General features: G+C 31.6%; 1 protein-coding gene across 2 annotated transcripts in view; it reads left to right on the top strand.

Annotated features, from left to right (window-relative positions):
• Nucleotides 1-2,970: 2,970 nt before the first annotated feature.
• LOC129225161 (very low-density lipoprotein receptor-like) overlaps nt 2,971-25,009 on the top strand; it is a gene marked incomplete at its 5' end in the record, with an annotated part of 44,748 nt that continues 22,709 nt past the window's right edge. For both annotated transcript variants that reach the window (XM_054859724.1, XM_054859725.1), the window contains 13 exon segments: nt 2,971-3,093; nt 3,431-3,556; nt 4,999-5,115; nt 6,784-7,026; nt 8,992-9,111; nt 16,870-17,001; nt 17,822-17,941; nt 18,058-18,186; nt 19,468-19,642; nt 20,247-20,462; nt 21,366-21,484; nt 23,565-23,704; nt 24,021-24,162. In XM_054859724.1, the coding sequence (XP_054715699.1) occupies nt 2,971-3,093; nt 3,431-3,556; nt 4,999-5,115; nt 6,784-7,026; nt 8,992-9,111; nt 16,870-17,001; nt 17,822-17,941; nt 18,058-18,186; nt 19,468-19,642; nt 20,247-20,462; nt 21,366-21,484; nt 23,565-23,704; nt 24,021-24,162 (1,902 nt within the window).

Here is a 25,009-nt window from a genome sequence, read left to right on the forward strand (position 1 = left end):
ACGTATACGACACACCTCCAGTTTCTCCTCATTGGTCTTGGAAACTCGCAAGAGATGACGTAACGATGGCGCGTGATGACGTTTTGCCATCCGAAGAATTTCCCCGCCGCTAGCGTCATGAAATTGTTTCCTTTTTTTTGTGTTGACAAAAATACTGGATCCACACACACAAAAGTTGTGTAGTTAATTTTGAAAGCATACGCGTTTTATTAGTTTCTTACATTTCCTCGCAATTAGAAGCAATTCATTCGAACCAAAACGCTGAAAAGTGAAAAAATTAATTTATCATAATGTACCTAATTAATTTAAAATATGGATTTAATTAGTAGTGATTTGGAATTTTAACTTTTGTTATTAAATCTCCTCCTAAAAAAGTAGCCTGCAGTTGTCTTCCAAACTGTTTCACAATATGATGGGCTTGAACGTATATGATGTTTTGCAATTCTTGCACAAAATGCATTCCAAAATTTATAATATTTACATTGCTATGGTTTTTTCCTTTAGATCTGTCTTTAATGTTCAGCATCCCACATGAAAATACTAAATTTAGCAATAATTGTAGCTGTAAGACAATTTAATTTCCTGGTACACCAAAGTGTTAGATGCTGCTTTTCAAACAAAAACTGTATTAGTTTACACATGACAGAATTATATCCATAACATCAATTAGTAGAAGGAAAAACAACTTGTTTTAAATCTAGAAATTTACCTTCAGAAAGAAAACAGAAATGCTTTTTTTAAAAGTGAAAGTTTTATGCATACTTATAGGAAGGAAAAATAATATAAAATACACATGTTTTAAAATTACTAATTTTTGATAAATTCCATTTAAAAAATCATTGCAGTTATATACTGATATACAAAATGCATTTCCAATTCATTTGATTAAATGACATACTATTTCAGTGTCGCTATTTTGTCCACTTTTTTGTAAAAAGTTCGGAACGCCGGAAGAAAATGGACGAAATGAAAAATAACTGATTATACCTGCATAAATTTATTGTTGTGGTGTAAAAATATTAGTATATTATTCTAATACATTTTCTATTATGAATGAATCATTTAATTAAAATAGGATCATTAGCTTTAGAATTTCATAAATCTAAAAAAAAATTTAATTACACATTGGTGCAGTTAATTTTAGATCATTATTTACTTCAAACTAATAAAATTTAACAATGTGAATATGGGCATGATTAGACTATTATATACAATAGTAGAAAATAAACTTAATGGGAAAGTCAAATGAAATGCTTAGAGACATACATACAAAACAAAGATTTATAGTAGGGTTGTGGGTACTCAGAACAGTGTACCAGAAGAGGCTGTTATAAGCAAGAGGGTAGATAGCTTTAAAAGGGCCATTATTCTTCATTGGGGACTAATAAATTGACTAGGAACAGCCTAGTCAGAGCCTGTTGCTGATCATCACATTTGTATTGCAACAACAGATTTCACTTCATGCCAACAGTTCTTTTATTAATATCAAGTAGTTTCTCTCTCTCTTTTTTTTTTAAATATTATTTTTAATGTTTTGAAACTCCAACCTTTAAAACCCTTTTATTTCTACTTTTTAATTTTGTAAATGTACTTATTATGGGCAATAAACTTCCATATCACAGATAAACATCTTAAAATTTACAGCTGATGTGCTTGTTTTATAAATGCTATCACATGCATTATAATTTATTTTAACACTCATTTGAATTTTTAACACACTTATATAAACTTCAACTGATCTTACTTTTTTTTATTTTCACTTTAAAATATTTTACAATCAGTTGTTTATATGCAGATTTATGTATGCTATTTTTATATTAAAATGTTATTTGAATAGGAAAAATCTATATAATTATATAGAATTTTCAAATTTCAAATTTTTAACTCAAAACTTCCAGTTTACTGACGAAGTGGACAAAATGACATTTTGTCCGGGACGGTTTTTTTCCGGGTCAGACAAAATAGGACAACCATGTACTATTTCCCTAAACGGTATTTTCTAGGGTCTTTCAAAAATCTGAACTACCTATGATAATGCTTACCATACATCCCAGTTTTACCTGGGCAGTTTTGGTTTTAGACAAAATCTAGGTATCCCGACTGGTTTACTTCACGTCCATGTAAAAGATAAATTTGATTTCAAGTGATCAAAAAAAGTCTTAAAATAATTGTGAAGGAGAATTTGGGATAATTGTTAGGGTTGTCATTCGAAACATTGACTTATAAAATGAATATCGGATTAGCTTGTGAAAATTTTGCAACAAGATTAAAACCAAAAAAGTTTTTCTAAAAAAAGTCCTAGCAAGTGAAAAGTACATGTAAATATCTTTCAAATTTTTATTCCTCATTCAAAGTGCTTCTTCTTACTGAAATAACTTATAAATATTAGCATGTTCGAAATGAGAAATGTTTAAATTTATCTGCTTGTGTCATTTATCATAACCTCTCGTTTAGGCTGATAATTAGTAACCATATTTATTCATAGCATTGAGAATGAACAAGCTATCCTCTAAAACCAGCCCTGTGTGTACTGTGTACCCGTTTGGATGCTCACGATGCTGGGGGGGGGGGGGGCTGTCATTCAGGGGCCTTGGTTGAACTTTTCAGAAATCTGGCGAGCCTACCTTTGATTCCAATTAGTTCAGATTCTGACGTTCCACGGTAAATCAAAATTAAATGGTTTTTATTATTAATGGCATAAAGTTGGACTGTGGCCAAAACGTTGTAATTTTTTCTGTAATGAGGGACAATATACTGTCCCTCATTACAGAATGCAAATAAGTAATAATGAAATGCATTAAAAGCAAATCAAAACTAAATTTTATTCAGGCTTTAAATGCTTTAAAATGAAAAATTCCACTAAGATTGAAAATGAAATTCAACAGGCATTTGATTTTTTACCTGCTGTGTTATATTTCAGGTCTTAAATTATTAATATAAATTAACAGTTATTTCTCTTTATATTTTCAGAGGTAAGAACATGCTCTGATACAGAGTTTGTGTGCAATAATGGAAAGTGCATTCCAAGTCGATGGCAATGTGATAATGAAGATGATTGTGGTGATAAATCAGATGAAGATCTCAGCATTTGCAGTTAGTATATTTGTTATAACTATTTTTTCTTTCTAACTCCCAAATCATTTTCTTTGTGAATTTTTATAATTGCATTATACTTTTGTGAAAGTCAATTTTTAAAATTTCTTTTTGTGAATAACCCAATTCTCTAAATGTTTTTTGAAGATAGCAATTTTATCACATTATTTTTGTTAAAGTACCAGTTTTACATGTAGAATTTTTGTGAAGCTACCAAAAAACGGTAGTAAAATCGGTCTGTATTGAGCCCTCCCTATGATTGGTCAACTCTTTGCTACTTGTATATTTGATTCAATGGGAATAAAATCCAAATAATTTTTTTCCTTCTGTTTTAAAGGTAACAGAACATGCCAAGCAGGACAGTTCACATGCAATTCCCCACCTGGTGCTTGTATTCCAATTTCTTGGCATTGTGATGGACAAAAAGATTGTGTAGATGGATCAGATGAAGAAGACGACTGCAGTAAGTACCCTATTCAAATTATATTTTCATGTTGACTTCTTTTAAAATACATTAACTTAGCAAAAAAAAAAAAAATCCCATATTTTCACTTTAGTTTATTATTCATTGTTACTCTTATTAAGTACATTTTTGTGTGTTTTTAAATTTAACTAATTTTGCAAGAGAAAGGAAAAAAAAAAAAAAAAGATTTAATACTAGGGGGAGTTGAAAGAAAAGTTTTTCTTTAGCAGCTGTGGGCAGATAATTTGCCTGGAAAAATATTGAGGAGAAGAAGAGTATAGAAGTAAAATGCTCTAAGGAGACAACACAACTTTATTTGCCAACCTAAGTACCAAGCATGTTGAGACATTTGTCACACCTCTTGATAAGCTTCAAAAAGCCCTCCAGAAAAACATGAGGGCTTTGTATATGGACGATACTACACGGCACTGTGACACCCTGTCGGAATTGAAAGGGGCAATGTGGTAAAAGCAGCTTAGCTTTCTTTGATCTGGTGTTCCGATATTGGATGACAATGCAAGACCACACTTGCTGACGACAACTCAAAACCTTGCTGCAGTTTTTGGTTGGGAGCGCCTTACAGTCTTGGTCTCGCACCAAGTGACTTCTATCTGATTCTGGGTTTGAAGAAGAATCTCGGCTGAAGGCGCTTTGGAAGCAATGCTGAAGTCAAACAAGCTGTAAAATGTTTCTTAAATATGCAAAGCCCCAAGTTTTTCCCTGGGGGGGGGGATCTTTTTGAATCTTATTGAGTGGTATGACAAATGTCTCAATGCCCTTGGTTCTTCTATGGAAAAATAAAGTTAAGTCTTATCTGTAATGTCTCAATCTATTTTTTGATTCTCATACACTACTCTGACCACAGTCAACCGGGGAAACTTATTTTCAGACTCCTTTTCGTATATATATGTATTAAGTAATTTGTCTTATTTAAGTGCTAAATAGAGCAGCATAATCTGTTACTGTTTATAAAATTGAATTGTTAAAAAGAAAATAAATTGTTGTGTTTTTTGTATTTGATAGAATTTCTATTTTAAAAATTTAAAAAATATGAAACTATTTAGTTTTAATTGAGTAAAAACATAAAATTTTATTGTCAAAATATTCCAAGAAAGTTCTTAACTAATGTTTTGTTAATTGATTTTGCTTAAAAAATTTAGTATAATGCATTTGTAACTTTCCTTTATCACGTATTACATGTAAGAAAAATGTTAACATGCTTTCAAAGGAATCCCCCTTTTGTTTTCTACATTATTTATACACAGTATTCAAATACGAATAAAATTTTCACATCCCATAAAGTTTCAAGCACTGTGATATTTCAAAACGAAAAACCTTAAATACAAAGAATGAATAAAACGTAACTCTGATATAGCATACAGCGTTGCATATTTCATTTCCTTTCTGTGACAAAATTTGTTTATTTTTTTTGCCAATTTTAGGTCAGATTACTTGTTCAGATGAAGAATTCACTTGCAATAATAATAAATGCATTACAAAAAGATGGGTTTGTGATCAAGACAATGACTGTGGAGACAATAGTGATGAAAAAGATTGTGGTAAATTTTTGTATTTTTCTGAAGACTTTTCATTTTAGTTTTTGCATATGAATAGTATACAATATATTTATATTTGAATCCATTTTAGATTTGTTATATGTATTAGCATGAAGATTTTATACTTTCTAAAAAATCAGACTTTTAGTTTGGTGTCCCAAAACTGCATTGAAAAGTTTTAAGTTTCATAATATACTACAGAAAAAAGTTGTAGTTTGAAAATTTAATCATCAACTGAATAAACTTATTAGTTTTCAACCTATAATTGATTGTTTAAAATTTTAAGATTCTTACTGTGAGACAATTTGGTTTTAGATTTGCTCTTGGCCTGAAATACACGTAGACAGTTTAATTTACATATTAATATTGTTGCACCTATAAGAGAACAAGCTGTGTGCATCACATGACTTCCTTTTACACCAATTTAATGTTATTTTCCCATTATTGGCAATCTTAATTTGATTCAATAGTTAACTCTCTAAATATCACCAACAGTGGCCAAATTGAAACCAAAGCCAAATTTGTCACCAAGTTGGCGACCAAAAGCCTGGTGATATATCACCAAGTGTCCGCCAAATTAAAACACCACTTGAGTTTGCATCGAAATTAACAATGATTTCCCCCAAAAAAGGTGTACAAGCCCCCTTTTGAAACATCCAAATGCAACCAAAGCAGGAGGTGCACAACTAGACCCCCACTAGGAGTCTACGTACCAACTTTCAACTTTTTAGGACATATCGTTCTGGAGTTATGCGACATACATACGTACATACAGATGTCACGAGAAAACTCGTTGTAATTAACTCGGGAATCGTCAAAATGGATATTTCGGGCGTTTATGCGTTTTTAGGTACATATGCATGTGTGTTTGGGTCGAAAAAACTCAACATTAATTCAGGGTTGAGCAAAATGGAAATTAAGGTCGATTTTTGAGTGAATTTTTTCGCGAATCTAATATTTCCTTTTTTGTAAAAGGAAGTAATAATACCTAACTCCTGTAATTTCATTTGATTCCTACCGATATACAGGGTCTTTCAAAAGGAATGCACCAATTTTACTACGCTCTGTTTCTCTAACAGTTATTAAGCAAAACAACACTAAGCAGTTTGTACTTTCTCCATTAAGTATTCAATATGAGCCACCGCTAGCTACATGGCAACATCAAAAAGATGGAATTCCTCCCAAACATACTCAGGCATATCATGATTCACTGAATTGATCACACAGATCATTCGCTGTCTCTACTGTCATCTCGTGTAAAGAGTGGGGGGAAACATACAATATCCATTGCAGTACCTTAGCAAGCGATGACACCTGTTATCATCGTTACATTTGTTATCATGCTGCATCATGTTTGGGAGGCTGATGTCTCTGTGATCGATGCTGTGGGCTGTGGTCATACAACACTTATAACATGAATCAAATTCATGTAGCTTGGTTATAATTATGAACAAGCAGTTCATGTAACCAAGCAGTAGCTTGGTTACATGAACTGCTTGTTCGGCAAATTAATAAAATAGGTTTATTCTTTTTGAAGGACCTCTTTATAAATTTCAAATTTATTGCATAATTTTGCTCTTTCATATGAATGATAATTATACTTGACACAATTATTTGAATTGTAAGAAATGTGTAATTATTGTCAACCAAGGTTTAAACTATCTGTTTTAGCTCAAGTTACTTGTTCCTCTTCTGAATTTGCTTGTGGTAATGGGAAGTGCATAGCTGATAAGTGGAAATGTGATGGGTCAAATGATTGTACTGATGGATCTGATGAAGAAAATTGTCCTACCCCTAAAGCTTCAGTGTGTAACGGCCGAGAATTTATGTGTGCAAATAAAAGGGACTGTGTGCACATAAGTTGGCGTTGCGATGGGGATCCAGATTGTCCTGATGGATCTGATGAGCTCAATTGTGAGTGAAATTTTGTATTAATTTTTTAATGCTTGTAGGGACAGAGGTGGGAAATTGCATGATTTACTCGCCACTGATGAGTGTAGTTTAATTTTCATATATACCTTGCATAATATTGACTGATTAAATTTTTTTTTTGGTTCATATGATTTCTAAAAATTAACCCCCCCCCCCTTCATGGATGACTGCCTAATAGGGGTGTAGCAAAAAAACAAAAAAAAAAAAAAAAAACTTATTTGGAAATTAAAAATTTTAAGTTGATAAGACTCACATATACCACTAAAATTTTTATTCAAATAAAATATTTAAAAAAATATTTAGGCATGCCGCACAAGCCCAATACAAAATAATCCTTTCTGCTTTATGTCTTTTTTCAATTAAGGAATTTTTAAAAAAAATTTTTTAAGTTGGCTCATGTAAATCATGAAGTGGAACATTATTGCTAAAAAACCAAAAAATCTTCTGCTCTTATGCTAATATTTTAGGTTCTTGCATAGTACTCAAAAATAATGATTTTTGAAGTTAAAGTTAAAATTTTCTTTATAAACAAATTAATTACACTGAGAAGCGAGTAAAATGCTTCTGACATTATTGCTGCTGGTTCTTATGTTTAGTCACCTCCCGAATCCAATTATGACCAACGCTTTTCCCATCTCCCAGCACTTTTTGGAAATGTTGCCCCTATCCCCCCTATTTTTTTCTGTTTTCAACAAGTTTACTTTTACTGGCCCCTTTGTTTATGATGAGCTTTAACATAAGAGTTTCTGCAACATGATGCATACATGTTTCATCATTTATTTTCTTTATTTAAATAGTTTTCAAATTTTGTCATCACCCTCCTGCCCCAAAAACATTGCAGTTTCATTATGAATGTACTTTCAATGATTTTTCTACTACTGTAAATAATTTTTTTTCTCTATTTTCCAAATTTATGGCAGGGTATTCATGGCGTTGCGAAAAAATGTTTAAACATTGGCCATTTTTATTAAAAAAAAGAGTGCTCAAAATAGTAATGTATCCACATTTTTGATTATGCACTAATGTTCCCAATGTCACTTGCTAAAAGTTAGCCACTGGTACTAACAGGGTACCTTCTGCTAACATCTGCAATGTGTGCAAGTCATGATAAAAAGTACTATAATTTGCCAAAAATAAATAATTATTAATAATATTTAAAACCAGCAATTAAGTATTAAATTGGTAGCATTATTTTGTAGATGCATTCATGATATGAGGGGAAGGGGGTGTAATTTTAGGGGCCCACAATGAACACTTTGTGCAGATAAGGAACTGGAGAACTGAACTGTAATCAATCCATGACAGAAGTAGATTTTAATATCAAGCCCGCACGATTTGTGAAATATTTTGCACTATGTAACATTAGTGTTTACAGATTAAGTGAACCAACCTAAATAGTGTTTTGTGTTTATTTTTGGCATGTGACCTTCACTGTTGCGACGTTTGGAGTATTGTAAATCCACATCTCATTTTGAAAACATCCTTGTTTATTGCAAATTAGTGGTACCCGCACGGCTTTGCCCGTAGTTGAAAATTAAAAGATCATTCGGTTCGCCTGTATATTAACAAATATTGGATGACGAATTTCTCGCCAATTGGCTATGTTCATTCGCTCTTCCATTCCACGTCATGATAATTTCGTAATTTACTCCTCCATCTTATGATAATATTGCTTCGGAAAATGTTCTTAAAATTGGAATAGAAGAAGAGCAAAATCGAATTCTCGAAAAATCGCTTTGAGGTGCACACCCCATGCTACAAACTAACTTTGTGCCAAATTTCATGAAAATCGGCCGAACGGTCTATGCACGTCACAGAGATCCAGACAAAGAGACTTTCAGCTTTATTATTAGTAAAGATTACATTTGATATTTTATATTCATTGTTTTCAATTTTTAAAAAATGATGATAAATTTTGCATTATTAACAACAAATGCTCTTTTACAGGCACAAATACATGTAGACCAGATCAATTCCAGTGCAAAAACATGCAGTGCATACCTGGACAATTACAGTGTAATGGTATGGATGAATGTCCTGATGGATCGGATGAAGAAAATTGTGAATGTAATTTATTTTTTTACTCCTTATTTTTCTTATTTTGTTATTTATTTGCATTTTCAAACTACATATTACTTAATTCAGGGTGGCTACAGAGAGAGTATGAAGGATATGAAAATTTTGATTTTGATATTCTAGAAGAATCAGAGTCTAGTGAAGAAAAATTGGCATAAATGGAGAAAAGAGTGATTTCTTTAATGCGAACTATAATCATACAAAAGTCAATTGTTATAATTTAAACAACTAGTGCAATGAGGGGAAGGTCGGAGGGAAAGTTAAATATGTACGCTTCATGTTTGCTATATAAATAACATGTAATAATTACCTTGCATCGAAATACCTTTGCTTTTAATTAGTGAAACAATATGTTTTTAGTTAAACAAATAAAACATTTTATAGATAAACAATTTAGATAAACAATTAAATCAACAAATAAGTTAAAACAGCTCAAGGACATGTGTTAATTTGAACTTTGAAAAACATAAACCATGGTAAAGTGCCCTAAAGCTGACACCCGAAAAACAGTTCCTAATGCTGACGTCTTTAAATAAAACAAATATTTAAGGCATTACTAATTTTCTAAAATAATTTAGAATAAGTTTTTCTTCTTTCAAAAAAAGGTAAAAATTAATTCTTAATTATTTTAGATATTTCTTCTCTTTAAAGATGCCAAAATTTAAAGCTGTTTTTTGCGTGTCAGCTTTAGTGCTCTTTACCTTACACTCTATTAAAAGAGAGAGAGAGAAAAAAAAAAAATGAAATACCTTGTGTACCTTTGAACACAAAAAGGAATTATTGTTTTACCCATTTTCATGCTCAATATCTGGTTTCTTAATCCTCCTGGAGGCAAAATTATCATATTTTGTAAAATATAGGAAATGTTCTTCCACAGGAACTTGGATTTCTGGGAAAAAAAAATAATAATAGAGAAATAGCAATTTGTATGAAAGAGCTTAGCTATAATGCAAAGACATAGTTTTGTGATGCTTATTTTTTCTTAATTGTAGTTACGGAGGGAAAATAAAAAGCGTAAAGATGTTCTAAAAATTAAATTTTTTAGTATGTTTTAGGGCACTATTTCATATTTAATCATTTATAGTACTTATTTAAAGTATGAGGATTCTCTGTAGCCATTCTACATCCAAACTAAGGCATAGTTTTGCCGAATCACCAATATTTGAGCTTAACTTAAAAGCAAGTATAATTATTATTGTATATATTGCTATGATTATCATTATTGTAGCTATTAATAGTGGCAGTAGTAGTCAATATGCACATAAGTGGAATTTACACCAAAAATTCTAACAAGGTCATTATGAGTCTTTCATTATTGGTATCCAAAGTAATTTATTAAATGTTTTTGATCAACAGACTTGAAATTATTCATTGTACAGATTCAGAAATGAAGGTTTTATAAATGACTGGAGATAATGGCTGAACATTTCAAAACTAGATCCCAGTGCCTACAGTTTGAACATAAATTAGAAGAAAATAAATTAGTTTTTCTGTAAACTATTCAGTTTGTGCCAGAGTTCAATGTTTTATTCACTTTTTGATAATGTAAGATATAGAATTATAACACTATAAATGTGTAGTAGTGGACAAGTCATTTTCTTCAACTTGTGCAGCAACCCTGCAATTGTTTTTTGCCATATGTTTCAATGTAAGTACTTCTGTTTCATAGAAGATATAGCTATGTGTTTTTTATTATTTTTTAATTATGTAGTGAGATCTGTTGTTTTTGCTCTCAGATACTCATGCATGTTTGCACAATTACTTCCTAAGTTTGAACTCTGCTGTTCAATAGTAGAAAAACAGTCTAAAAGTTTAAAAGTTAGAATAGTGAACGGCTTTCAGAGAATGTATACTTTTTGCCACACTTTTTTTTCTCATCTAGAAGCAGCCTTTAAACCACTGATTTAAAAGTTTTGCAGATGTTGCTCTATATGTGACCTTAGGTCCATTGTACTATCTCTTTATTCAGATTCTGATATCTGAAAAGGCAGAACCAAGTTAATAAATGAGTTTCACAGTGCCTTACATCATTACAAGTTTCTGCTGTTTGATTTTAGAAGAGATAGGTTGTGTGTGTCTTAGTTCAAATAAATTGCCTCTTTTTCCCCCCAGATCATCTGGGAAAGCAAAAGTGTTTTTAGTTTCATAAATTCTTGAGTTTTCTTTCTGAAAATATTCTGTTGCCTAGTTAATATCTAGAGCCGTAACTTTTTGTTTCTCTATGTGCCTTCAGGCTGAATTAACTTTCAGCCATTTTGGTTATTCAAAATTAATTTTAGAATTTCATGATTACAGTATTCATATGTGCTGATGCCATAGTACAATGTCCTGCATTTTGGATTGCACATGCAATGATCGGGTTATTTAATTTATTCCATTCAAGTATTTTTTGGCTGAAAATCTTACACATGTACATTTTCATTCCAAGGGGGCAGGGGGGAAACTAGGTTCACTGTGTTAGCATTTCTCTGAATCTTAGTTTGAAATGCTCTTAGTTACAAAAACATCTTTGTAATACCAAAGGTTTAATTTTTGGTTCAAATGTAGGGAAGAAGCCTTTGAAGCAAAAGGACAAGCTTTATTTTTTTTAAATGTAACCGGCGATTGATATGTATGTGTCAACAGGGTATCACAATGGAAATAATGAAAGATGCCATGCAATATATTTTGTAAATATATGTACAGATAATTATTAATGAAGAATTTAATAAGGTAAAACACTACCGAAGAGCAGTATCATATTGCTTGTAAAATATATATTTTTTTAAGGAGAAAAAGTTGGATAATGCTTCTTACTTAGCAAGAGCATTAACATTCATGAGTGACCTCCATAAGCAAGATCATTATGAACATTTATACCACCTTCATGAGCAAGTCGTTACTGCTCATCATCTTCATGAGGAAGATCATTGTCATTTTTTTTTTTTTTTTTTTGACCTATTATTATAAAATTTATGCCAAAGCTGGTCAAGCCTTATCAATTTCAGAGCATTTTTTGAAGTATCTTCAAAGTGAAGATTTGATATAGTATGAAGCATCCAATTTCATCTCATAGCTGCATGAAGTTTTTAATATTCTTAAGTGTTCAATAACTTAAATATTTTAAAACAATCGTGTGCACAAAAAGTCAACATAGTGAAATATGGTTTTGCCATAATTTATAGAAATATTTTGATTGACTGTAGTTGAAAATATTTTATGTTGAGCTATAAGCATGATTTGAAAATAAATACTTGAGAACAAACTATGAATATACTAATAGACTATACTTAAGAATACACTAATAAATACTTGAGATCATCACGTTCTGCATTTATAGTTTAAATGCTGAAGAACCCTATTTATTATGAAACTACTATACCAGCACTTTTTCTAGTCACCATTTTTATATTATACACTGAATTCAGTCTCCCACCGTATTATATTGAAATTGAATGACATGACTTTCTACTCTTGACGATCTTTTGGAAATTGATTTTGCCAATATGGTGTGGCAAATATTCTTATTTAAGAGATTTCAATTTTTACTAGAATAATGTTATAATTATAATTTTTTGTTTCTTCAAACGATGGGCTTTAGCATACAAATATCTGTTCTTAAGCATACAAAATTTAATTACCATTCTACAACAAAAAGTTGGCTGACTTCTGATCTCTCCTCCATTTTTAGAGTATTGACTTTTGTTTTTCTTTTTTCATCAAGCAAATTAGTGTTTCTGTTTTTTAATAGTGCTGTTTTCCATACATTTTGTGAATTTCTTCCATTATTATTTCCTACCTAAAGTCCTGTAAAAAATGAATTGAATATACTTTCAAGTAATTTTGTTTCGAATCAGCTTTTAATTTATAAAGTAAGTTATAATGACTTAATTCTAAGCATAGCATTGGTTCAACCATTGCTGTAGACGTAGACTCCGTATTTGTAATCATGGCATAATTTTTGCATTATGATTCTTTAGTGATACTATCTTCATATGAATTCTCCTCCAGCCTAACAAATTGTGGTAACAATTGACATAGTTCTATAATTAAAATCTAAAAATTTAGTACGCTTTTAATTTGGATTTTGTTGCCATGTATTTTCAGTTGTTTGTCTGGAATTCCGTCAGTTTTGTCTTGTCTGTTTTCGACTAGTATTTAGCATTCTGGTTTTATGATAGTTACTTATCCAGTTTAAGCTTTCTGATGCATGGTTTCTATTTCTTCATTTATTAAGTTTTCTAAGATTACTTCCAGATTCTTAGATTTCTGAACATATAGAAGCTTAAGCTTATGCTTATTCATTGCCTAAATCTTTTCTGGCATGACTAAGCATGTAGCTAAGCTAGTGACAAAATTGATTTTTCTTTCTGCAAAGCACTTTTTTTTTCTGTTTGCCAATGACTAGGCTTATCACTGCATGGCTGTGTAGGTCTTTTAGACTCACTTCAAATATTAGCATTAAGCATTCAGTTCAATTTGTAACTCCATATTTTATATTTGTTTGAAATCAAACAAAATTTTAGTAGTTTAGAATTGTATAATAAAATTAAATATTTATGCTTAATTGACTGTTTAATTTTACTCAGTCATTTTTTGCTGGACACAAAAAGGTTTTGAGTCCTCGTTTCACATTAGTTCGGTGCAGAAATGGTCGCAATGAAGGGATCAATTCCAGTTGTTTGCAAGGAGAAGATTCCAACAAGTCAATAACACCTGTCGTGTACTGATAAGTAGATGGATGTCTGCATGGGGTCTGCAAACTATTTATTCAATTTGTAGCTCATTTTAGAAATTAAATTTGGTTTGCATATTCTCTAATTCATTGCACTTGTTAAAAAAAAAAAAAAAACCAAGTGACTTATTACCATTTATGGAGCTTTCATTAATAATTCTTTGTGAAATAACTTCGATGTATTTAAAAAGACCAGTTTGTTAATTTTTGCAATATTTGTTCTATAACCATTTTCTACAATTTTTTATTTTTATTTATTATTACTTTTTTCAGAATAGTCAGCTTCAAAATAGTTATTTCTGTCTCATTTTTAAATTGAACATCATCTGAGAAATATTTTAGTATATGATATGCTTTGATGCAAATGACATAAAATTGATTTCTTGTCCAGAACATACCTTTTTTTTTTTTTTTTTTTTTTGGTTAAGCAAAAGAATTTAAAAGAATTTTCTACTTCTAAAAGTGCATCAAATCACTTTAATATACATATTTTTATATGTAGCTGTACGATGCGTTATGTGATAATGCACTCACTTAATGCATATTAGTACACATGTATTATGTGATAATGCATGCTTATTAATATGCATTATGCATAATAAAATGTCAACATGAGTAGAAGTAAAAGTGATAAGAAGCAGCTAAAGCTCTTACCACTTTTATTTACATTGATGCTTTTCACTTCTCATATTTTAGAAGAAAATTTGTAACTATTTTTCAAGCAGAAAGTTAAAAGTAATACACATTAGTTTAAACCTTGTTTCATGAACATTTCTGACTAAACTCACTTATCATTTGTGCTAAGAAAATATCTTCTAGTCCTTTTCAATTGAGATTAAGACATTTTTTTGAAATAAGTCTTACTTGTTCATTTCTATAAATTGTATATGTGTCAAGTATTTTCCATGTCATCTTTCGGTCTTTTCTGTTTAGTTTGTATATTTTTTTAACTTTGATTTTGTGGTTTGTTCAAGGAATCTTTAGTTGGTGTTGTAAAAATATTGCTGTTATTTAAATCATTTCTATCTCATCCTTTCATCTGTTGAAAGTAGTTCAGTTGTCAGCCAACTTTCTGTATCTGCTTAGATTCAAACATTGTGTCTTTACACAATAGTTAAACCACGTTAAGTAGATTCATAGCCATATATCAGATCACATTGTAAATTTGTACAGAACATAAAGTATGTTTTCATGATGTGTTGACTTCGCCATATTTGTAAATTCTGTTTAGTGCCTTTTAAAATAAAGTAACACAAAGCCGATTCGAGTGGTTTCTTGGTGTTTAATTATTGTAATTGTCTTTAAAATGCACCTTGGGTTATGAGTGCTTCCATATTTTTGAAACATAAGTTATAATACTTCTGAATGTGAATAAAAACGTTCTCACTTTTTTAAGTGTTCATTTAAATTTTATTTGTTTTGCTCTGGCAATCATCTTTGGTCTTAAAATTTAATTTTTTAATTTACTTTTATGAAATCAACTAATGCTTGAATTTTTTTGTGTAATATTAACAATCTGACTGCTTATAGTTTTCTGGTTTTGAGTCGTAGAAACCAAAGGAATTTAAATATATCTTGTTTGAATGCTGATATAATTAACAATGATTGATAAAAGTGAAATTATATTGTTATATTTAAAAAATCTTCATCTGAATTAACTTTTGCTCCTTGTCTCTTAACTTGCCTTTGCAATTAAGAGTTTATTTTCTCTGCTGGACAGTCAATCTGCTATAACTTATCCCATTAGTTGACAATGAAAGTTTTAATGCCCTAGACTCAAAACCCAAGGAATTATTTTCCTTCCATTTTAGCAGGTTAAGAAATTTTTATTGCAGGTACATTTATTAATTAAATGTAATTAGGCTTATTTTACAACTTAGATTTTGTAATGACTTAGTGATGTTGATTATGTGGAATGAATTACGCCCCAGTTTATTGCCCATTTTGTTTTTTAAGAACCAGTTTTTCCAATTTTTTTTTAAAAGTATATATCACTAAAATTTGATTATTCAATGTTTTTGGAAATTTACAATAAGCTTAATTTCAATGCTTTTTTAAGTTTGTTTTGTTATGAATAGAATCACTTGATTATCTCAAATTAGTAATCATAAGGAGGAAACTGAATAAAAGCTATTTTTGATTATTTTGCAATGCATTTAAGTCTATTAATAAACACTGTATTTGTTCAGTGTATTAAATTACTTTAAAATGATAGATTTATTAATTGTACACATTTAATTACTATTTATGTAACACTACTATAAGGATATACTTCATTTTTCAATAATTAGCTTAATACTTAGCAATATCAGCAAGACTTGAATGATCTGTAAATAAACAAAATAACTGTCAATAAATTAAGAAAAAAATGGAGCAAGTGACGATTCCATGAAGGACAAAAGTTGTAAGACGTTATGGCAATTGTTTTTTTTTGAGCAATCATGATTGCTAATTGTTTTTATTTGACCGTCCTTGATGTTTGGTTCCTTTTTCAACCCCACCCTCCTCTGCAGGCGCGACTCCTCCTGGTAGCTGCTGCTCCTGGTCAGTGGCGTCCATGTCCTCTACACACACACACACACGCTCATACACACACACATCCACACACGTGCCTTTACACTCATACACACAAGCCAACATGCATACACATAGGTCTACGCACACACAAGGGGCCTACACATACACAACTACGCACAAGTAACCGCCCAAAAGGAGGTACAGGAATCGTTTCTAGAAACAAGCGATTGGGGTAGTAACCAATGAGTAGGGTCCTGTCCCAACTAGTGATTGCGAAAAACAAAATTTGAATTCAAAAGTTCAGAATTCAAATTAATTTTGAAAATTTGAAAGCTTTTTTTTTTTTTTTTTTTAAAATAGAACAATTTTTTGCAGAGTTAGTTCAATGGTTTTTGGAAGTTTGACATTTTGCTATCAAATTGTTTTATTTGCTGTATTTAAAAAAAAACTTTTACATCTCTATTTGAGAATATCTTGTACTTGTGTTTATTCATAATATTTATTTTTTTTAAAAATAGCATTGCATCCTGCTAAGTGCAACCCAAAGACTCAGTTTGACTGTGGCGATAATCACTGCATTTCATTAAGTCTGGTGTGTAACTCTCATAATGACTGTGGGCAGTATGAAGATGAACCTCAAGATTTATGCTGTAAGTTTCATTCATTCTTATCTAAGCCCCTTTGCAATCTTTTGTACATGTTAAGATCCCTAACAGTCATAATGTTTGTGCATAGTCCTCAATAAGCAGGATCTCTGATTTCTTAATTGTCAACTGAACTTAATTATTGATGATTTTGCATATCAAAGTTTTGTTTAGCATAAATATTATCTGTGCTAAATACAGATTGTAATTCTTTTTTTCTGTGAAAGGAAGGGAGACTTTTTACTTTACTCTAATTGTAAAACATGCTTAAATTTATTTTCTCTCGCTGGGGGAGTAAGATTTTGGTACTGTTCTAAATGTATAATGAGTATTTCAAATAATAGGTTTTTTTTCTTCTGAGGGTCTGAATTTTCATTTTTTTTTTCTGATTAAAATCCATATTTTGATGAAATTCATTATTCTTCATTGTGGGGGGAGGTGGAGTTTTATACTTTTCTAAAGGTATTGCATATTATAGTTTTTTTTTTCTCTTTGGGAAAGGGGGGTTGGTTAAAGCAGGTTAATATTTTTTCTAACTGTACAGCATATTTTAATTAAATTTTTTTAACTCTGGATCTTGTTTCTTTGAATATTGAATAGTTGTTGCAGGTGCCTTTGTCAAGTGTTAAAAACTACTGAAAGTTTTAATATGAGAGTGAAATCTCTGCAGTCATTGCTTATATTTGTTGTCTCTATGTACTGTTTACATACTTTCTATTGAACCCTTATTCAGAATTTTTACTTTTCAAAAAAAGCCTGGGCACAAAGTGCAAAATTTTATTATTTCCTTGTATATTTGTTGATTTGAGTGTTTATACCATTGCAGATAAAGATGAATGCAAGCAAGATAATGGAGGTTGTTCTCAAATTTGCAAAAATCTTCCCATAGGCTTTGAATGTCAGTGTCGTGAAGGTTTCACGTTAACGGATAATCGTACTTGTGAAGGTAGTGTAAATCTTGATTTAGTAAAAGTATCAGAATATACATTGCACATTATGATTCATTTCTAATGGAAGTGACTAATATATTTAGTACCTAATCTTTGACTCCATGCATTTCAGACATCAATGAATGTGAAACACCTGGATCTTGTTCTCAACTTTGTTTTAATACTAAAGGGAGTTACAAATGTGAATGCCTGGATGGATACATGCTGGAGCCAAATAATAACAAGAGATGTCGAGCCAGTGGTATGTATAATGAAGTTACAGATTTTTATGGTTTCTGTTGATTTTTTTCTACTATTTAAAAATTTTTTTTTTTGAGCAATTACGATTGCTTATTGTTCTCATTTGACTGTTTTGATGTCCTTTGATTTTATTTTCCCACCGCCACCCTCCGCACCATCACCGTCGACCGGGTCCTCACGATGCTGCTCCTATAGCGAAAGCAGTCTCCAGGTTGCATCCATGTCCTACACACATGCGCATACCTACACAACTGCACATGCACACAAACACAAACACATGCACACACATACACCTACACACATACACGCATAGATACAGACACCTACACATACCCACAAAAACATACACAGAACTACTCACACATTCATGCATACATACAGACACGTGCACACACAAACATGCACACAACTACCCACACATTTATGCCTGCACACAGACAAACACATATGCCTACACACACATACCCCACACACACACACATTCATACACACAACCCACACACTTCTGCCAGCACACAGACACGAACACACATGCCTACACACATACACATACCCTCTACACACAAACACACACACCTACATACACACACTCGTGATTGCAAAAAACATAATTTGAATTCAAAATGTCAAAATTCAAATTATTATTATTTTTTTAATTTTAGTCTTATTTAACCACTGCTAAGTTATCTTTGAGCAAAATATTTACAAAAATAAGGTATGGTTAAACTCAAAGTATTTTTTAATGTGGCATTGCTTTTGCTAAGATTTACAAAATTGCATAGATTTAAAAATTTTGTATTTTACCAATACAAGATTTGCCTATGGAATGACTCGGCATTTCTGTAAAATATTATTTAACAATTTCGAGTGGTTGGTTGTTATTGTAAAACTACAATAAAAAAAAATAAAAATACTTCTGAAGTTTCAAAATGTGCTTCAAAAAGAAAAATGGTTTGGTGTTAAGTAGGAGTAGTTCTGCCATTTTTGGTATAAAACAAAACTAAATGTTTCCCTCCTTAATGTGCTGTGCTTAGTTTATCTCACTAGTAAATTTTGCTAAAGAAGATTGTAAAATGGAAATTAGTAGTAATACTCTACCATTGGTAAATAATTGCAATTTTCTAGATATTGTTGAAATTTTAACCTCTGTATTAGGTAAATTCAAGGAGTCGATAGGAAAACTCCAATTGATTGCATAATAACCCTTTAAGAATAGTAAATTATGTTTCAATGCTGTTGTGATTTTGCTTCAAAATTATTTATCATATGTTATTTATTATAGAGGGTCGCACCATCATCTTATTTGCCAATCGTCAAGACATCCGCAAAATTGACATTGAGTTATCAGAATCATATACATCTGTAGTTAGCAATCTCCGCAGCTCTGTTGCCCTGGATTATGATTATCGTACAGGAACAGTCCTATGGTCTGATGTGGTTGAAGAAGCAATAAAAAGGTTTGTATTACATCTATTTCAGAGTTGGCCAAAAAGAATGATTTCTAGACTCTTAGGTGCTTTTTTAATCTGAAAATGAAACAAAAGTAAAAATTTTAGCTTGGCAGCTTTGTACATCGAAGGCTCTTGACTCTTCATAATATGGCCTGCTAATGCTTGACCTTATTCAGTGCCAGATCTTTGATTTATCTGAGCCGGGCAAATCTTGAAACTGCTGCCCTTACTCAGCTTCTTTTATGCATTTTTATTTAGTTTTAAATAAAAAACACAGAAGTAGAGTGGAAAACACAGAAATAGGGTGTCCCTTGGGGCAGCTCTTCCCTTGATCTGGCACTGACCTCATTAAGTTCTTAGTATGTATGTGTGCAATAATTTCTTTTCTTTCTTTTTCTTTAAATAATACGCCAAAACCAATGTTAAAAAATATTGTAATCTCATCTGCCCTGTTTCACTGACAAACAAAACATTTCTAAGGTTAATTGTGACTCATTTTTAACATGTACAATCTATTATAATGATATACTAGTTAGCCACCCCTGATCTATTTGATTAATTTAGAACTGTGCTCATGTTTGGAGAAATTAAATGTTGTGATATTTTACAGTGTGCCAATTGATGCTGGAGCTCCCATAACAACTATTGTATCCAACGAGTTAGTACCAGATGGCGTTGCTGTAGATTGGATCTATGGACATATATACTGGACAGACACAGGGAAGAATCAAATAGAGATGATTGATAAGACTGGGAAAATGCGGAAAACCATCATAAGTGGAGATTTAGAAGAACCACGTGCTATAGTTTTAGATCCTCTTGAGGGGTATGTATGACACAAACATTGGCATTGTGAGTTTCAATGATTTAAAGAATAGATTTAACATTCTAGGAATTTTCTTTTAACTTTTCCCAGTAACAGGTATCCCATTATCAAACTCTCATAAACAAATTATTTGCATTTCCCTTACATTTTTTATCTTTGCAATTTAGAACTCATTGGTTGTCTATAAGAAGAGATGTCCAACTAGAGTTAAGATTTAATTTTGTTGCCCATTTTAATAAAAAAGTATCTTCAGTGAGTCAATTTGAAGCATAGGTGAAGTCTTATTCTCTACGACTCAAAAAAGAAATTTTTGATAAAAACATTACTCCCGAGACACCATAGTGAGATCTACATACCTATCAACTGTACTAGTTTTTCTAGAAGATTCCTGAACTTTTAGCATTTCTTCTGATTGTATAAACTATGAAATCTGTGTTAGTTGACTACTTACAACCAAATACACTAGTGCTCAACTTATGGAGGAAATATGTGATATAGACGCAATACTGTGCGCGACAAAGGCAGTCGACTTAAACAGGTTTTGTTACATGATGTAAGGAACTTGCATTCGATTGTGCTTTAAAGATAGTAAAAAAATCCCTACTTTTCTCTAAATGATTATGAAAAATGAGATCTTGAGTTGCATCTCAATCATCTACTGAATCTTTTCTTGGAATGTTGACTGGTAAGGATCTACCAGACATTGAACTGTATACTGTTCTGAAAAAATTTGAAATCCCAAGCAAGATTATGTATGGCTTTTACTTTTTTAAGAATTCATGATAGCATTTGAATCAAATTGAAAGGCAATTAAATAGTTCAGGTATTCATTGAAATTCCCTAGAAACTTTTTACCCCTTGTAACTGTTGCTAAATTACACATAGCATTTTATTCTGCTTTAGGTGGATGTATTGGACTGATTGGGGGGAGCCAGCAAAAATTGAGCGTGCTGGCATGGATGGCAGTCACCGAGCAACCATTGTCTCAACAGATATAAAATGGCCTAATGGTCTTGCTATTGGTATGCTTAGTGAATTTTATTATTTTCAGCTTCTTCCTATTGTGTTGTGCTTTCTGTGCCATTGATTTTTAAATGTATCTGAGTAGTGTTGAGTAATTCTAGGAACAAATTAACGATGAAGATTTTACATGAAATACACCGCCAGCTCAGTCATTCCAACCGAGGACTGCAGTTTCGTGCTTATCAGCACTCATCAGTCTGGCATAGGAAGTGACTGAGCTGGAGGTGGAAAACCTCTTAAGGAAGCCAAGATTGCCCACAAACGACAGACGAGTGACAACCCGAGTGTTGAACTGAACCATTGCTTATGTCACTCTGGTCAGTGCTAATTCTATATTAGCTACCTGTTTGTTGGCACTCTTGTCTTCCTTAAGAGATTTTCCATCTCCAGGTCAGTCACTTCCTATGCTGGGTTGATGAGTGCTAATAAGCACGAAACTGCAGTCCTGGGCTGGAATGACTGAGCTGGCAGTGTATTTCATGTATTCCTGCCTTAGCCCTGGCTATAGGTTGGTAACTTACTAAAAATATGACAATTTTAATTTTCATTGCAAATCTGTAGTGGTTTGCAATGCTTTCTTTTTTCCAATCATACCACAGCTTTAGCAATTTCTTATAAGTGGAATCTTGCTCTAATAAGGGGTTTCCTTTAGTTGTTTTTAAAACTGTTAATAACAGCTCCAATGGAGTTGCATTGCGCTATGTAGTTGATCATTCTTAGTAGGAGATTTTCCTTTAACTAGTTAAAAGTTTGAAATATTCAAGTGTCGTTGTAAAAATGTATGTGGTACAGCAAGCAGAGTAATGCTAGGCTTTGTGTTAGCTATTATACAGATAATTAATATTATTAATACAGTTAATTACTTTATTTTAACACGCTTTTATTAGCTTCATTTGTATGTATATATGTATGTATGTATCTTGTAACGGAATCTTGCAGCTCAAATTTCGCCCACTTCCTGCGATCGGATTCTTTTGAAATTTGGCACGCGACCTCAGATCCGATGACAATGCAATATTCTATAATCAAATTCATTAACTCTTTTAACTGTTAGTTTCCTCCAATTTTAATCAATATTTTGGCATAAGTCCAACAATGTGAAAAAAGAAAAATTAAAAAAAATACATTAATAAACGCTCGTAAAAATTATTTAAAAATATCTACAAAAACCTTTAATTTTTCTGCATCAGACAAAATTTGTTCCAATGTTCCAAGGTAATTAGAACATAAAATATAATTGTTTCTAACTAATTTCATGCCAAAATTTAGGTGAGCCTTCAATTGGAAATTCATTGCTGATCAGACCATTGTTGAACAAAACTTTTATTCAAATGCATCTCAAATTTTCAAAGTAATATAAATATGATTTCCGCAGACATACATAGATGACTCACAGTAGCTTCCCATCTGGGTGCCCTTGTCTTAACTTTATGATATTACCTCGCACTCGTTTTATAAATAATTTCGTCGCTTGACAATTCTCCAACATAAGACTAAAAAGCAGAAAAATAAAATAATAGTTTAAAAAACTAAAAAACACACTTTCGTAGCAAAATGTACTAAAAAGTGAAAAATAATCTTTGGATGATAGAGTTGACCAATCACTTAATTTTTATGTAATACAAAAAAGCATGGGGGGCTTCTTATCAATTGTCTTGAATTTCTTCCATTTGTTGTCCAAGCAAAAATGTAAATAGACAGCACCCCATGCTTTTTTGTATTACAGTAAAATTAAGTGATTGGTCAACTACTATCATCCAAAGATTATTTTTCATTTTAGTTCATTTTGCTACCAAAGTGTTTTTTTAGTTTTTTAAACTATTATTTTTTATGTGCACCTTGTTCTCCTTAAAAAGTAAAAGATTATTAACTCTTAAATTAATCTTGTTTTTTTCTGTTCTAAATGGTTTAACTTGGTTCCAACTAAAAATCACATTGCTAATAATAGTTATTTGGACACATATAAAACTTTTTTGAAAAAGCAATTAATTCCTTGGTTTTTGATTGGTACATATTACTTTTAATCTCATGTATTTGATTCCATGATAATAATACCATTGCACATTTGCCTGCTTTTAGATTTTGTTACCAAGAAGATCTATTGGGCCGATGCCAAAAATCATATTCTGAGCAGTGCTGACTACAATGGTGACAACCGAAGAGTAATTCTGTCAAATCCTGTAGTTCTGAAACATCCTTTCTCCATTGATGTTTTTGAAGTATGCATTAAGATTTTTCTCAAAGCAAAAACTAACATTACTAGTTTAGTAACTTTAATTCTAAATATGAGACTTCATTTTCTTTAGGCTCGAGAGACCATTAATCCCTAAAAGTCCCCCCCCCCCCTCTTCTGGTCACTAAAATTTCTTTTTCCATCAAATTGGTACCTACCCCCTCTTTTTTACTGCATATAAGCAATCACATTTAAGTACTTTTTAAGATAAAGAGAATTCCAACAGTAGGATATAGTTTTGTGTTATACAGTTAAATTGTAAATATGTTATTTCTAATGTCATTTCTGTATTTCAAATGTAGGACTGGATCTACTGGACTGATTGGGAGTCTGAAGCAATTCACAGAATGAATAAATTCACTGGTGGTGAAATAACTAATATTGCTACTGGAATTTTCTCACCTATGGACATTCACATTTATCATCCCTACAAACAACCTGCAGGTTTGTATTTTCACTTAACAATATTTGAACTGAATTATTATTATTATTTTTTTTCATTCATTATTGAAGCAGAGATTCAATTTTTATCTTTAAATATTTTGAAACTGATTTAGTCATATTCACATCAAATTTAACTGTACGATATGTAATTGGGCGTACTATGTTTCACAGTGGAATTTCATTCAATAAATGAAATATACTGGCCTGCTGAAAACTTGATCGATTGTATGTTTTGAAATATCATCAACAGTATTTCAGTGAAATATTCACGTGGGTGAAAATACTAACATATTAGTCCAAGCATATACTGACAGCCAGATTACAATGTACCAAACTGGGGGCAGATATCCTGTCATTGACGTCAAGATTGCATTCATAATGGTATGTAAAACTGATTAAGCACAGTAGTGAGAGTAGTATACTCATAATAATGAGTATATTACGGCTTATCTCGTAAAACCAAGGTAAAAGCTTGGGTTATAAACTTTACCCAATGGTTATTTCCCCCAACTGATTTTCTCTAAAAAGAAGGAAACTAGTGTCTGCAGGCTGTAACTGAGCTGTTGCTACATACGTGGAGCTCTGCATTAACCTTGGCTTAGGGCCATAATCACAGCTTATTAGGCATCAATTGTTATTTTAGCTACATTTCCATATGAGGCAGTGAGAAGCAAAGGGATGCAAGTGGATGTTTTGAAGTTTTGAGTAAAACCACTAAAGATTGATCCTAGGTAGGCTTTCATTGATTTTTTTCCTAAACCAAGCTGTATACTGGAACCTACTAGGGCTACTAGTACTATATCTTGCCCCAAGATAGAGGAGGGGTTCACCTACCATTTGTACTGGT

This window comes from Uloborus diversus, chromosome 6 (assembly GCF_026930045.1).
Source record: "Uloborus diversus isolate 005 chromosome 6, Udiv.v.3.1, whole genome shotgun sequence".
Lineage (NCBI taxonomy): Eukaryota > Metazoa > Arthropoda > Arachnida > Araneae > Uloboridae > Uloborus > Uloborus diversus.